At 41.4% G+C, this 12,853-nt stretch overlaps 2 protein-coding genes across 17 annotated transcripts in view; one reads left to right on the top strand and one right to left on the bottom strand.

Moving 5' to 3' along the window:
- brms1la (BRMS1 like transcriptional repressor a) overlaps positions 1–6,239 on the bottom strand; it is a 33,993-nt gene extending 27,754 nt beyond the window's left edge. The window contains exons 1-2 of the mRNA XM_087989928.1: positions 5,967–6,239; positions 2,725–2,815 (exon numbers count right to left, since the gene is read on the bottom strand). Of these exons, the coding sequence (XP_087846054.1) occupies positions 2,725–2,815; positions 5,967–6,102 (227 nt within the window). The 5' untranslated portion in view covers positions 6,103–6,239. The remainder of the gene's footprint in view (positions 1–2,724; positions 2,816–5,966) is intronic.
- A 294-nt stretch (positions 6,240–6,533) lies between these two features.
- The window catches only part of ralgapa1 (Ral GTPase activating protein catalytic subunit alpha 1), a 315,513-nt gene continuing 309,193 nt past the window's right edge, over positions 6,534–12,853 (top strand). For 10 of the 16 annotated variants that reach the window (XM_087989918.1, XM_087989916.1, XM_087989927.1 and 7 more), the window contains exon 1: positions 6,535–7,018. In XM_087989918.1, the coding sequence (XP_087846044.1) occupies positions 6,913–7,018 (106 nt within the window). In that variant the 5' untranslated portion in view covers positions 6,535–6,912. Of the gene's footprint in view, positions 7,019–12,853 lie in introns of all 16 variants that reach the window. The other 6 variants (XM_087989926.1, XM_087989925.1, XM_043697825.2 and 3 more) reach the window with 3 other exon arrangements.

Genomic DNA, 12,853 nt, shown 5'->3' with positions numbered 1-12,853 from the left:
CACTCTATTCAACCCCCTCAGTCTCCTCCTTCTAAAGAAAAAATAGCTAGCCTATTCAATCTTTTCTCATGTCTGCATGTTTCAAATATGCTTATTTTATCTAATCATTCACACTCCTTCTCTTCAACTAAAATATCTACATCATCCTTCTCCACTGTGAAGACAGAATCAAAATTAAGAATCCTGTCCCACATCCTCTGCACCCATTTAAGAATTACCATGCATGTACCTAATAGACCCAACCTTTACCTTTATCAGTACAATAAGAGAAAGAGGATTTTACTGAATTTTCCTCAGCCAATGTTTCTTTGCATACCCTCCATTTACCTAATTGCTTTTTTTAACTTCATGTTTACTTTGCTTTCTACACTCCTCTCAGCTTTATAAAATCTGTGATACAATGGATATGAAGTGCAAATCGAGATCACATAAGGCACCAAAATTGAAAACAAATCAGGTTTAGTCTGACACAGTTGGCAAAGAGAAGACTGCAGTCAATAGCGAGAGAAAGAATTCGAGCAGATGTGGTCATGTTATCCACCATAGAGGACTACACAGGATAGACCTTTGTTTGTTCAGTTAGGTACAATAATTCCACACTTAGCCTTAAGTAAAATTGCACTTTCAGAAATGCAATGTAAAGATAATCAGGTTTTCCCATGACAAGAAAATGAAACAGTAATACTAAGATTTCGCAAGGCCTTTCCCCGAAAGGAAACATTATGCCCTGTAAATTTAAATATCATACATACCAAGTTGCAATCTTAAAAACGTAGAAAAGTATTCGCTCTTTCTACTTCCCTCAAGCTCGGCACTTGGCTGCTTCACTGCGCCTGGGACCCGGGTTCGATTCCAGTCTTGGGTGACTGTATGTAGTTTGCACATCCTCTCTATGTCAGCGTGGGTTACTGCCAGGTGCTCAAGTTTCCTCCCATAGTCCAAAGATGTGCAGGTTAGGTGGATTGGCCATGCTAAATTATCCCATAACATTCAAGGATATGCAAACTAAGTGGTTTAGCCATGGTAAATATTGGGTAAATGTGAGTGGGACGCTCTTTAGTGGGTTGGTGCAGACTTGATGGACCAAACGGTCACCTTCCACACTGTAGGGATTTTATGATGCTATGAAAAACAAATGTAGGTCCACTAGTGGATACTGTGTGAAAACTGTTTACAACAGCAAACAAACAACTGCTCAATTTAAGAATATTGCTGTTGCTTGGATTGTGGAAGAGTTGCCTCTCCTTGCACCAAATGGAGCTAATTGAGTCACACAATGCTACACAGGCCTGGGCACCAAATGACATAAAGCAGAAGTACCGGCATTATTCTGGCATCATTACATCAAGAACTTTACAGCAAAATAAAACTGAGTGATGCAACTTAAAACGGGGTCTAAAGTCCCAAACTTGGCATCGTGGAATATACTAAATATATCCACTACTACAACTCATCACCATCATAACTTCTGTATGTTAAATTGTGGTAGGATGTCATAGTCTGGTAATAGTCATTTTATCTGCGTAGCAGTTAAAAAGGTTCAAGACATAGCAACAGATGAGCATTTAGATACTTCCATGTTACAATAGTTCAAAACTTATTTTCAGCAATTTAATATTATAGCTGACTTTCAACTGTGGCAATGAAGCAGACTTCAACTAAGCATGTTGGCAAGTTACTAACTTATTTATTTTCCTGTCAAATTTTGATATGAAACATTCATAAAATATTTAACCTAGCAACACACGTTAAGTGCAATCTCTTTAAAGTTCTTCAGTTGGAAAGGCCTGAAGCATTAACTCAATCTCCCAAGATGGTCCTATAACATGTTATGTATTTTCAGCATTTTCTGTTTTTATTTCAGATTTCCAACATGAACATGCAGTATCCTACTTTTGACACTCACCCTTATATGACACTGACACAGGGTTTCTAATTGTTGAGATTTCACACCCTTCAGTAGCAACTTGAATACATATCATATCCCACAGAGGGGACAGATTTTGCTCACATATGCACCCTTTATAACATGGTACCATTCTTATTGATTTTTTTTGGAATGCAAGTTAATGGTAAAACAACAAGTAGAAAGGGGTGATTTTCATGGCTTCTTTCTTTAAAAGAATATGATTGAAAAGATTTACAAGGAGGTCGGAGGGTTTGATCTACAGGGTGAGGCTAAATAGGCTGGGGCTATTTTCCCAGGAACGTCAGAAGCTGAGAGGTGACCTTATAGAGATTTATAAGGCATGAGGGGCATGAATAGGATGAAAGCCAAGGTCTTTTACTCAGGACAGGGGAGTCCAAAACTAGAGGGCATAGGTTTAAGGTGAAAGTGGAAAGATATTAAAGGGACAAATTTTTCATGCAGAGGATGGTGCATGTATGCAATGAGCTGCCACAAGAGTGGAGGAGGCTGGTACAATTACAACATTTAAAAGGCATCTGGATAGGTACATGATGAAAGAATTTAGAGGGATATGGGCCAAATGCTACCAACTGAGACAATGTCAGTTTGGAATATTTGGTCTGCATGGACGAGTTGGACTGAAGGGTTTGTTTCCATTTTGTACAACTCTATGGCTACAAAAGTACACCCAAAGAATCTAAACGTTCAAAACAACTTTGAGTTGCCCAACAGTCTAGCACAAAATCAAAATCGATCTGAAGTTTGCAATGCTGTAAATAAGGTATCACCAAATAGAAAACTATACTAAGACTTACTGTTCTTTTAGATCTGTAAACTGTTTCTCCAAATTGGACATCTCATCTAAACACTCTGTTCTCCTCCTTTCACAGTCTTCATCATCCATTTCTGCAAGACATCATTATGATTTTCTCAGTAACAGACAAGAGGAAGATTGGCTAGTCAACAGGTTAACTATTAACTTTTGGTTTCTTGTACCAAGAATCAAATTAATTTATGCTCTCGGGATGTGGGGAGAGAGGCGAGTTGTCCGGGGGGGGGGGGGGAAGGGTGTGGTGGGTAGAGTGGGGAGAGAGGAGTGTTGTCAGGGCCAGGGGAGCGGGGAGAGATGGGAGTTATAGATTCATAGAGATATACAGCATAGAAACAGACCCTTCAGTCCAACCTGTCCATGCCGACCAGATATCCCAATCTACCCCACCTGCCAGCATCCAGTCCCTATCTCTCCAAACCCTTTCTATTCCATCCAAAACCCTCTTAAATGTTGCAATTGTACCAGCCTCCACCATTTCCTCTGGCAACTCATTCCATACACGTACCATCCTCTGCATGAAAACGTTGCCCCTTAGGTCTCTTTTATATCTTTCCCCTCTCACCCTAAACCCTATGCCCTCTAGTTCTGGACTCCCCGACCCCAGGGAAAAGACTTTGCCTATTTATCCTATCCATGCCCCCCATGATTTTGTAAACCTCTATAAGGTCACCCCTCAGCCTCCGACGCTCCAGGAAAAACAGCCCCAGCCTGTTCAGCCTCTCCCTACAGCTCAAATCCTCCAACCCTGGCAACATCCTTGTAAATCTTTTCTGAAACCTTTCGAGTTTCACAACATCTTTCCGATAAGAAGGAGACCAGAATTGTACATAATATTCCAACAGTGGCCTAACCAATGTCCTATATAGCCACAACATGACCTCCCAACTCCTGTACTCAATACTCTGACAGATAAAAGAAAGCTTACCAAACGCCTTCTTCACTATCCTATCTACCTGTGACTCCACTTTCAAGGAGCTATGAACCTCCACTCCAAGGTCTCTTTGTTCAGCATCACTCCCTAGGATCTTACCATTAAGTGCATACGTCCTGCTAAGACTTGCTTTCCCAAAATGCAGCACCTCACATTTATCTGAATTAAACTCCATCTGCCACTTCTCAGGCCATTGGCCCATCTGGTCAAGATCCTGAGGTAAGCTTCTTCGCTACACCTCCAATTTTGGTGTCATCTGCAAACTTACTAACTGTACCTCTTATGCTTGCATCCAAATCATTTATGTGAATGACAAAACGTAGAGGACCCAGCACCGATCATTGTGGCACTCCACTGGTCAAAGGCCTCCAGTCTGAAAAACAACCCTCCATACCACCCTCTGTCTTCTACCTTTGAGCCAGATCTGTATCCAAATGGCTAGTTCTCCCTGTATTCTACCCTCATCAATCCTCTTTGTTACTCAAAAGACTCAATCAAGTTTGTGAGACATGATTTCCCACGCACAAAACCATGTTGACTATTCTTAATCAGTCCTCACCTTTCCAAATATATGTTCATCCTGTCCCTCAGGATTCCCTCCAACAGCTTGCCCACCACTGAGGTCAGGCTCACTGGTCTACAGTTCCCTGGCTTGTCCTTACCACCCTTCTTAAACAGTGATACTGCGTCAGCCAACCTCCCGTCTCCCGGCACCACACCTGTGACTATCGATGAAACAAATATCTCTGCAAGAGCCCCAGCAATCACTTCTCTAGCTTCCCACAGAGTTCTAGGGTACACCAGATCGGGTCCAGGGGATTTATTCACCTTTATGTGTTTCAAGACATCCAGCATTTCCTCCTTTGTAATATGGACAGTTTGCAAGGTGACACATCTATTTCCCTACATTCTATATCTTCCATATCCTTTTCCACAGTAAATACTGATGCAAAATACTCATTTAGCATTTACCCCATTTTCTGCGGCTCCACACAAAGGCCGCCTTATTCTCTCCCTAGTTATACTTTTGTCCTTAATGCATTTGTAAAAACCCTTTGGATTCTCCTTATTTCTACTTGCCAGAGCTATCTCATCTCCCCTTTTTGTCCTTCTGATTTCCCTCTCAAGTATACTCCTACTGCCTTTATATTCTAAGGATTCACTCGATCTATCCTGTCTATACCTTACATATGCTTCCTTCTTTTTCTTAACCTCAATTTCTTTAGTCATCCAGCATTCCCTCTACCCACTAGCCTTTCCTTTCACCCGAACAGGAATATACTTTCTATGGATTCTCGTTATCTCATTTCTGAAGGTTTCCCACTTTCTAGCCGCCCCCTTACCTGTGAACATCTGCCCCCAATCAACTTTTGAAAGTTCTTGCCTAATACTGTTAAAATTAGCCTTTCTCCAATTTAGAACTTCAACTTTTTAAATCTGTTCTATCCTTTTCCATCAATATTTTCAAACTAATAGAATTATGGTCACTGGCTCCAAAGTGCTCCCCCACTGACACCTCAGTCACCCGCCCTGCCTTATCTCTCAAGTTTAGGTCAAGTTTTGCACCTTCTCTAGTAGGTACAACCACATACTGAATCAGAAAATTTTCTTGTACACATTTATCAAATTCCTCTTCCTTAACACTATGGCAGTCCTAGTCTATGTTTGGAAAGTTAAAATCCCCAACCATAACTACCCTATTATTCTTACAGATAGCCGAGATCTCCTTACAACTTTGTTTCTCAATTTCCCTCTGACTATTAGGGGATCTATAATACAATCCCAATAAGATGATCATCCCTTTCTTATTTCTCAGTTCCACCCAAATAACTTCCCTGGATGTATTTCCGGGAATACCCTCCCACAGTACAGCTGTAATGCTATCCCTTGTCAAAAACGCCACGGAAGGGTGGGAGGAGAGTTGTCCAGGCTGGGGGGTGGGGAGAGGGGAGTTGTCCAGGCCGGGGGGCGGCGGCATCGTCGTCCAGGCTCGAGAGTGAGGGGGCGTCGACCAGGCCCGGGGGGGGGGGGGGGGGGGGAGAGAGAAGAAGTGTGGGGGTCCAGCCCGGGGGCGGGGTCGCAGGCAAGGGAAGAGATACGAGGTGGGCGATCAAGTTAGGGAAGGGGGAAAGGGTAAATTGTTCATGTTTATTTATTAATAAACGTGACACAATGTTTAAGCGAGCATTAAACCTGAAATCGGCCAACCACAACAAATGGGCTGCAATGCATATGAGCAGGATGCTCGAGGCCTGCCAGCTCGACATAACGAGGGAATTCCGGCCTTTACCCACCTGAGCTGTCCCCATCTTCCGAGACCGAGGAACTCTCCGTGTCCTCATCATCTGAACTGCTGCCTTCGTTCTCGGGGAAGTCAACATCCATGTCTTCGTGATTATTCTCTTTCTTATCCCTAGAATGGACCGGCATATTGACCGTGCTTTTTTGGGGGGGAAAAAAAGTTCAAATCTGAAACGCCGGTTTTACATGAATTGCACTGAACGGTTTACTTCACCCCAACATCACATTTCAACCTGGATAGGGAGTACGGGAAGGGGACGAGCAGTTGCCTGAGCTGACTGACAGCTTCATTGGCCATTCGCAAGCCCGGACTAGGAACGCTTTGTGCTGTAACCAGCAGTAGCGCCAATCAGCGAGGCAGAGGGCTGGGGCTGAAGGGTGAGCGAATGGAAGCGCGCAAATCCATCCCTGCCGGCAGTCGGACATGTCTGTGTATCCCTGGGAGTTGTAGTGCAAGGACTCCTGATTGGCCGCTCACTATTCAACACCTAAAACTACCATTCCCGGCAGCCATTGTTCCTGCCGTAGCAGCGGGCAAACAGACGTGACTAAACATCGTCGAACTGTCAGGAGACAAATGTTCGGATGACGGAACGTTTTCAGATCAAATAGTTCGTGCTTTGTCAGTCGCGGTTTGACATGGAATGCACTTCGATTGCAAGGCCGCTGCATGAGCGCTAACGTGAAGCGTTTGTCATTTGAGTGTGTTGCAGGCGCTCTGGTTTTGATTGAGCGTGCCGATTGTTTGTCCTGCTGAGAGCCGCCATGTTGGCGACTGACGGTTGATCTCAGGGCTGTGTTCACCCAGTTGCTGCGTTCATGGGGTCGGCATCTTGGGCAAGTTTGGTTGTTATTAGGCCGCGACCCATTTAAAAAAAAGTAATAGGCGTTGCGAAGGTGGGGAGGGAGCGGTGTCTGGTACTTAACCCAAGGAGCGGAATGTTCTCTAAAAAGCCTCACGGAGATGTAAGAAAATCCACACAGAAAGTCCTGGATCCGAAGAAGGATGTTCTGACCAGATTGAAGCACCTGAGGGTTGTCATAGGTCAGTATCGCGCTGATGCTCATTGCAGCAACTCTAAAGACAATTTCTAGTCACCCTATCCACAGGCGAAGTATTGGCAGGGTACACTTATATAGGGATTAATCCAGTTTTTGTTTACTGATTGTTGTTAAGTCTGTTTCTAAGTTGAAATGGTTAATATTGTCTGAATTGCTGTGTGGTTACGTGGGTTGCAGACACATCGCAAGTTTTCTTCCTTTTTGATATTCATGGATTTTTAAATCTTCCCGTTAGAGAATTTGATTTTTCTTTCTTTGACGGAGTGCCGAAGGGTATTGTGTTCATCATTGGAGAGTTTGATTTCGGTTATTGTGCCCCAGTCAGTAATGACAGTCATGTAAGTATCCTATTCTATTTCATAGGCGTCTGGAAATAAACACGCCCCGCACCGTTATTGAAATTGAATTGTTGTTCGCAAAACGGATTATCAACTCGTAAACAGGAAACAATTGAGCTTGTGCTATCTTCAATCAGGCTGTCTAAGATTCGCGTGGTTTTCTTTATGCAAGGTTAAAAGCTTAGCCAGGAAAATGTAACGGAAATCCAGCCCATCATAGATTTCTAAATATTGCTTACTATTTTTATTTTATGTTCTATTAAACTATTGTATTTTGCTTTCAAAATAGATTAAATATATTAAATTGTTATAAAATTGAGCAACTGAAAATACATGGTATGAAGAACCAGGATGCTCATGATTAGTTCAGAGTCCCGACAGTGCAGAAAGAGGCCATTCGGCCCACTGACACTGCATCTATCCGCCAAAGAGCTTCCCACCCACATCCAACACCCACTCTACCATGGCTCATTCATCTAGCTTGCACATTCCTGTACACTACGGGGCAATTTAGCATGGCCAAGCCACTTAACCTGCACATCTTTGGACTGTGGGAGGAAACCAATGCACCTGGTGGAAATCCACAAAGAAACGGAGAACAAACTCCACACAGGTAGTCATAAAGATGTGCAGCATGGAAACACTCTTCAGACCAACTCATCCATGCTGACCAGATATCCTAAATTAATTTAGTCCCATTTGCTAGCGTTTGGCCTTTATCCCTCTTCAACCCTTCCTATTCAAAGACACATTCCGATGCCTTTTAAATGTTGTAATTGTACCAGCTACCATCACTTCCTCTGGCAGTTCATTCCATCCACAGACCACCCTCTGCATGAAAAAGGTGCCCATAGGTCCCTTTTTAAATAATTTCCCTCTCATTTTAAACCTACGCTCTCTAGTTTTGGACTCCCCTATCTTGGGGAAAAGACATTGACTACTCACCCTATCCATGCTGCCCATGATTTTATTAACTTCTATAAGGTCACCCCAATCGCACAAGGCTAGAATCAACCCAGGTCCCTGGCCCTCTGAGGTAGCAGTGCTGATCACTGTGCTCTCCTGTGTTTCTGTTTAGTGCTTTCAAGCTTTTTTTTAAACTTACAGACCATACTTTTAAATTCTGTTCAGCCTTGTGCTGAAATGTATTTAAGTTGAGGTGCATTAGCAATGCTATATTGTTTTCTCATGATGTTGTAAAGGTTTATAACATATTTTGGGAAATTGAATTGGAAAGTGGGTTTTTAGTTTATGCCTGTAAATAGATCTGAAGGTAATTTTTAACAACAATGCTGTCAAAACAGCCTTTTCCAGGAGGCGTGTGACTTAAGCCCAATGACTCAGGGTAACACCTGGGGAATTACATGCTGAATGTTTATTAAGTTGAATTTTATGACTGCAGAAACAGATGATAGGAACATTTTGAGTTGAGATGGGGTTAATTTATATCAGGGAAGGGTAGTTTTAGTTTTGTAGAGGTCTCTCGGTTCTAGAGAGTTAGAAATCTCCAAGCCATCAGATTGGAAAGAAGGCTTAAGCTGTTTCACAGCAGTCAAAGGAGAAGGGCTGCAAAGAGACAGTTAAGTAAAAAGAAATTGAAGACTGCAGATAGGAGCGATACTTCACGGATCAAGTGTCTGTGAAGAAGGAACAGGTTAAATCTTTTTGCTCTCTGTTAAGTTTTGCAAAAATTGTCATTTACATACAGTTGATTTCAGTCATCAATTTGTGTTCTTTTGTGAAATACATGTGAACTCTTTATGACTACATTTGATGACTAGTCACATTGGTAACTAATTTTGCAAAAATAAAACTTGATTTATCAAGGTATGTTTCTTACTGGGATCTGATGTGTCCAATATTATCATCAGAGTCCATGACAACATTAAAAGTAAGATATAAATTCAAATCAGGACCTGACCAGATACTAGCAAAATAGGGTTAGAGGTTTTGATGAACTTTCAAACACTTGAGAATTTTAATTCCAGCCCAGTGTTTTCTCTTAAACATAGATATTAAACTTCCATCTGGGCAATGTACATCAAGTACTGGAGGACTGGAACTACAGCTAGAGTCATACAGCATGAAAACAGACCCTTTGGCTCAACTCATCAATGCTGACCAGATTTCCTAATCTAAACTAGTCCCATTTGCCTGTGTTTGGCCCATATCCTCTCAACCTTTCCTATTCATGTACCAGTCCAAATGTCTTTTAACTGTTATAATTGTACCCACCTCTCCCACTTCCTCTGGCAACTGGTTCCATATATGCACCACCCTCTGTGAAAAAGTTGCCTCTGAAATCCCTTTTAATTCTCTCCATGCCACTCGCCTTAAACCTATGCTGTCTAGTTTTGGACTTCTCTACTTTAGGAAAAAGATCTTGGATATTCATCTTATCGAAGCCGCTCATGATTTTATAAACCTCTATAAGGTTACCCTTCAACCTCCAACATTCCATGGAAAAAGCCCCAGTCTCTTCATTCCCTCCTTATAACTCAGACCTTCAAGTCTTGGCAACATCCTTGTAAATCTTTCGTAAAAATCTAAAATAAAACAGCTATGAATGTTGAAGATCTGAAACAAAAACAAATTGCTGGAGAAGCTCAGCAGGTCTGGAAGTATCTGTGGAAAGAAAGCTGAGTTAATATTTTGAGTCCATTTTTCTGTGACTCTTCGGCAGAACTGGTTGCGAAAACCAAATTATATTCATTACGTAATTGAATGTAGGAGCTGTGACAGTTATTTTCATTAAAACCTTTGGAATAGATTGCCACTTACAAAGCAAAATATAGCAGCCTTGGCTCATGTTCATCTTCAAGTAAGGCAGTTGTGGTTTCAGGTTGAATTAGTCTGTCTAGTGTTAAGGGTGTGCTACACCAGCTGTGGTTCAGTTGTTTGGAGAAGATATTAAAATCAAGTCCTATCTATCTTTTAAAGTGGATATAAAAGATCCCAAGACATTGTTTCAAAGAATCACAAGGGAAAACTCCCTTGTATGTCTATCCTTTGGCTAGATCCAGTAAGATGGATCACTTATCATTTTATGTGAATCTGTGCAAAACCACTGTACTTACTATGTAACAATATTCATTGTTTCAAACATACTTCATTAGCTGGGAGATCCGTAGGCTGTGAGAGATGCTATATTAATGCAAGTTATTTTTCTTCATTGCTATTGACAATATTCATTATATTTTGAGGATTTCAATAGAAAGCTTAATTTTAATTTCAGTGAAAATGTCATTGTGACAAAATTGCAGTTCAGTAAATAGAATCTTGCAGCACAAAAAAGAACATTTCAGCCTATTGTGTTAGCTCTCTGAAATAGCTATTGTTTAGGGAACCTGAGTCCACCATCCTTTAGGTGGTTTATTCCAAATTTTAACAGCATGTGTGAAGTATTTTTTTCCCTCACTTCTCTTTTCTTTTGTCAATTTTAAAACTGTAACTTCTCAATTGAATTTGGCAAAGAAAGTAATTTTTCCTATTATCTCCACTAAAACCCTTCCACATTTTGAATACGTCCTCAGTCTTCCTTGACCTTCTCTGCTCCAAGCAGAACAATCCCAACTTTTCTGTTCATGTAACCATGATTGGTTACATGAACAGAACCCTTTCCACAGCTTTCCTAATGTGTGGTACCTAACTAATTTAATGCCCCTATTTATAAAGCCATTTTTCCTATATGCTTTAACCGCGTTGTCAATTTGTTCTGCACATGTAGATTTCAAGCTTTCATGGATTTGTGAATATTTATTTCCATGGGCTTTCCAGTCCCTCAACAACACAATACTTTTTAGATTATCTTGTCAGTTTATGTTGTTTCTTCCAAAGTGTGGCACATCACAAATTTCTGCAATAAATTATGTCTGCCTATTGTCTTAATTCATTGGGGCCACTATTCCCTGGAGTTGTCTCAAACATTGTATACTTATTTTAAAATCTTCAATATTTCCCAATTTTTGAACAAGGTCTCTGTATTTAGCAAGAATTAGTATTTATTACAAGTAATTTGACTAGAACTACAGATAAATCATCAGCGAATAACACTATAAATTAAAACTGCTCCCTGAACTCTTCCTTACAGATAGACAGAGGAAAGAACTGGAGACCTCTTTGTACAGCATTTTGTTGAGCTGGTACTTGCTTATCTGGACATTTCTTTCTAGCATTCTCTTTTTCTGAATGCTTCTACTGGTTTGCAAGAGGCACAGATATTAATTAAAAGTCACAGCTTACAGTAACTGTAGAAAGAAAGATGAACTGGTTTTCTTCAGGTTTGAAGTGAGTTTTGACTGCAGAGAACAGAGACAGCTTCTGAACTAGTGAGGATCAAATCCCATCTCTGTTACTTCTTCCTAGTTCCAAGCTATTCAGTTACCTGACAAGCAATCTTGCTGCTACTGGGAGGCAGTAGACTTCTCATTACGAGTCAATAGATCAATCAATTTCAGTTGCCACCCAGCTGAGTATGTACACAACTCCTCGGCTCCTGTCGTATACAACCACTTCAATTGGTTTGATATTAGACATGGGTGTTGGGTTATTTGCTTTTCAAAATATGTAACCACCATTCAAAGCACTGTTTTTGAAAACAATTCTTTCTTTTCTTAGTACAAAATTTTACAAAGTACAAAAATAAAAATACATATTTCTTACAGTATTCAATCCAACTGTTTACATCCTGTGCCTATCCTGCTCACAATTTACCATTTTACCAAGTTTTGTCACCAGCAACCAAATCCAGATCTTTTATATAAAACAAGAGAGGTTATGGAGTAAAAACAATGATTGCAGATGCTGGAAACCAGATTCTGGGTTAATGGTGCTGGAAGAGCACAGCAGTTCAGGCAGCATCCAAGGAGCAGCGAAATCGACGTTTCGGGCAAAAGCCCTTCATCAGGAATAAAGCTGCTAGGTGCCGGCGCATTGCTGCAAGCGTGGAGCGGAGGATCTTGAAGGAGAACTGTTGCTGGTGTTTTTGAATCTGTAGTCTGTACTGTTTGTCCTGTTCGGGTCCGAACTCTGCTGGTTTAAAGGTGGTCCGGAGTCCGTGTGGGATGAGTTGGTTACAGAGGCAGGCACTGAGGAAGCAAATGTGGCTGTGGTAGCGAGTTTGTTTCACGACATGGTTGAAGAGCTTCAGGGCAGAGGAAATGACCTGGGAGTTGCAGTGGGAGAGGGACTCTCTGAGATTCTTGTAGAGAGAGGAGGAAAACTTCTTCAAGGTAGGCATCTTTGCAAGAGGATTCGCAGTAGGGTTAAAATCGACGAGGTAAAAACAATGGCTGCAGATGCTGGAAACCAGATTCTGGATTAGTGGTGCTGGAAGAGCACAGCAATTCAGGCAGCATCCAAGGCGCAGCGAAATCGACGTTTCGGGCAAAAGCCCTTCATCAGAAACAAGAGGTGTTATGGTCCTAATCTTGTGTTCCCCACAACATAATTTTGTACAGTCAGAAAAATGTTTGCTCATT

This window comes from Chiloscyllium plagiosum, unplaced genomic scaffold (assembly GCF_037043375.1).
Source record: "Chiloscyllium plagiosum isolate Xiang-an unplaced genomic scaffold, Cpla_swu_hap1 HiC_scaffold_8, whole genome shotgun sequence".
NCBI classification, from domain to species: domain Eukaryota; kingdom Metazoa; phylum Chordata; class Chondrichthyes; order Orectolobiformes; family Hemiscylliidae; genus Chiloscyllium; species Chiloscyllium plagiosum.
The sequence above is the reverse complement of the archived record's forward strand: the minus strand, read 5'-3'. Positions and strand labels throughout refer to the sequence as shown.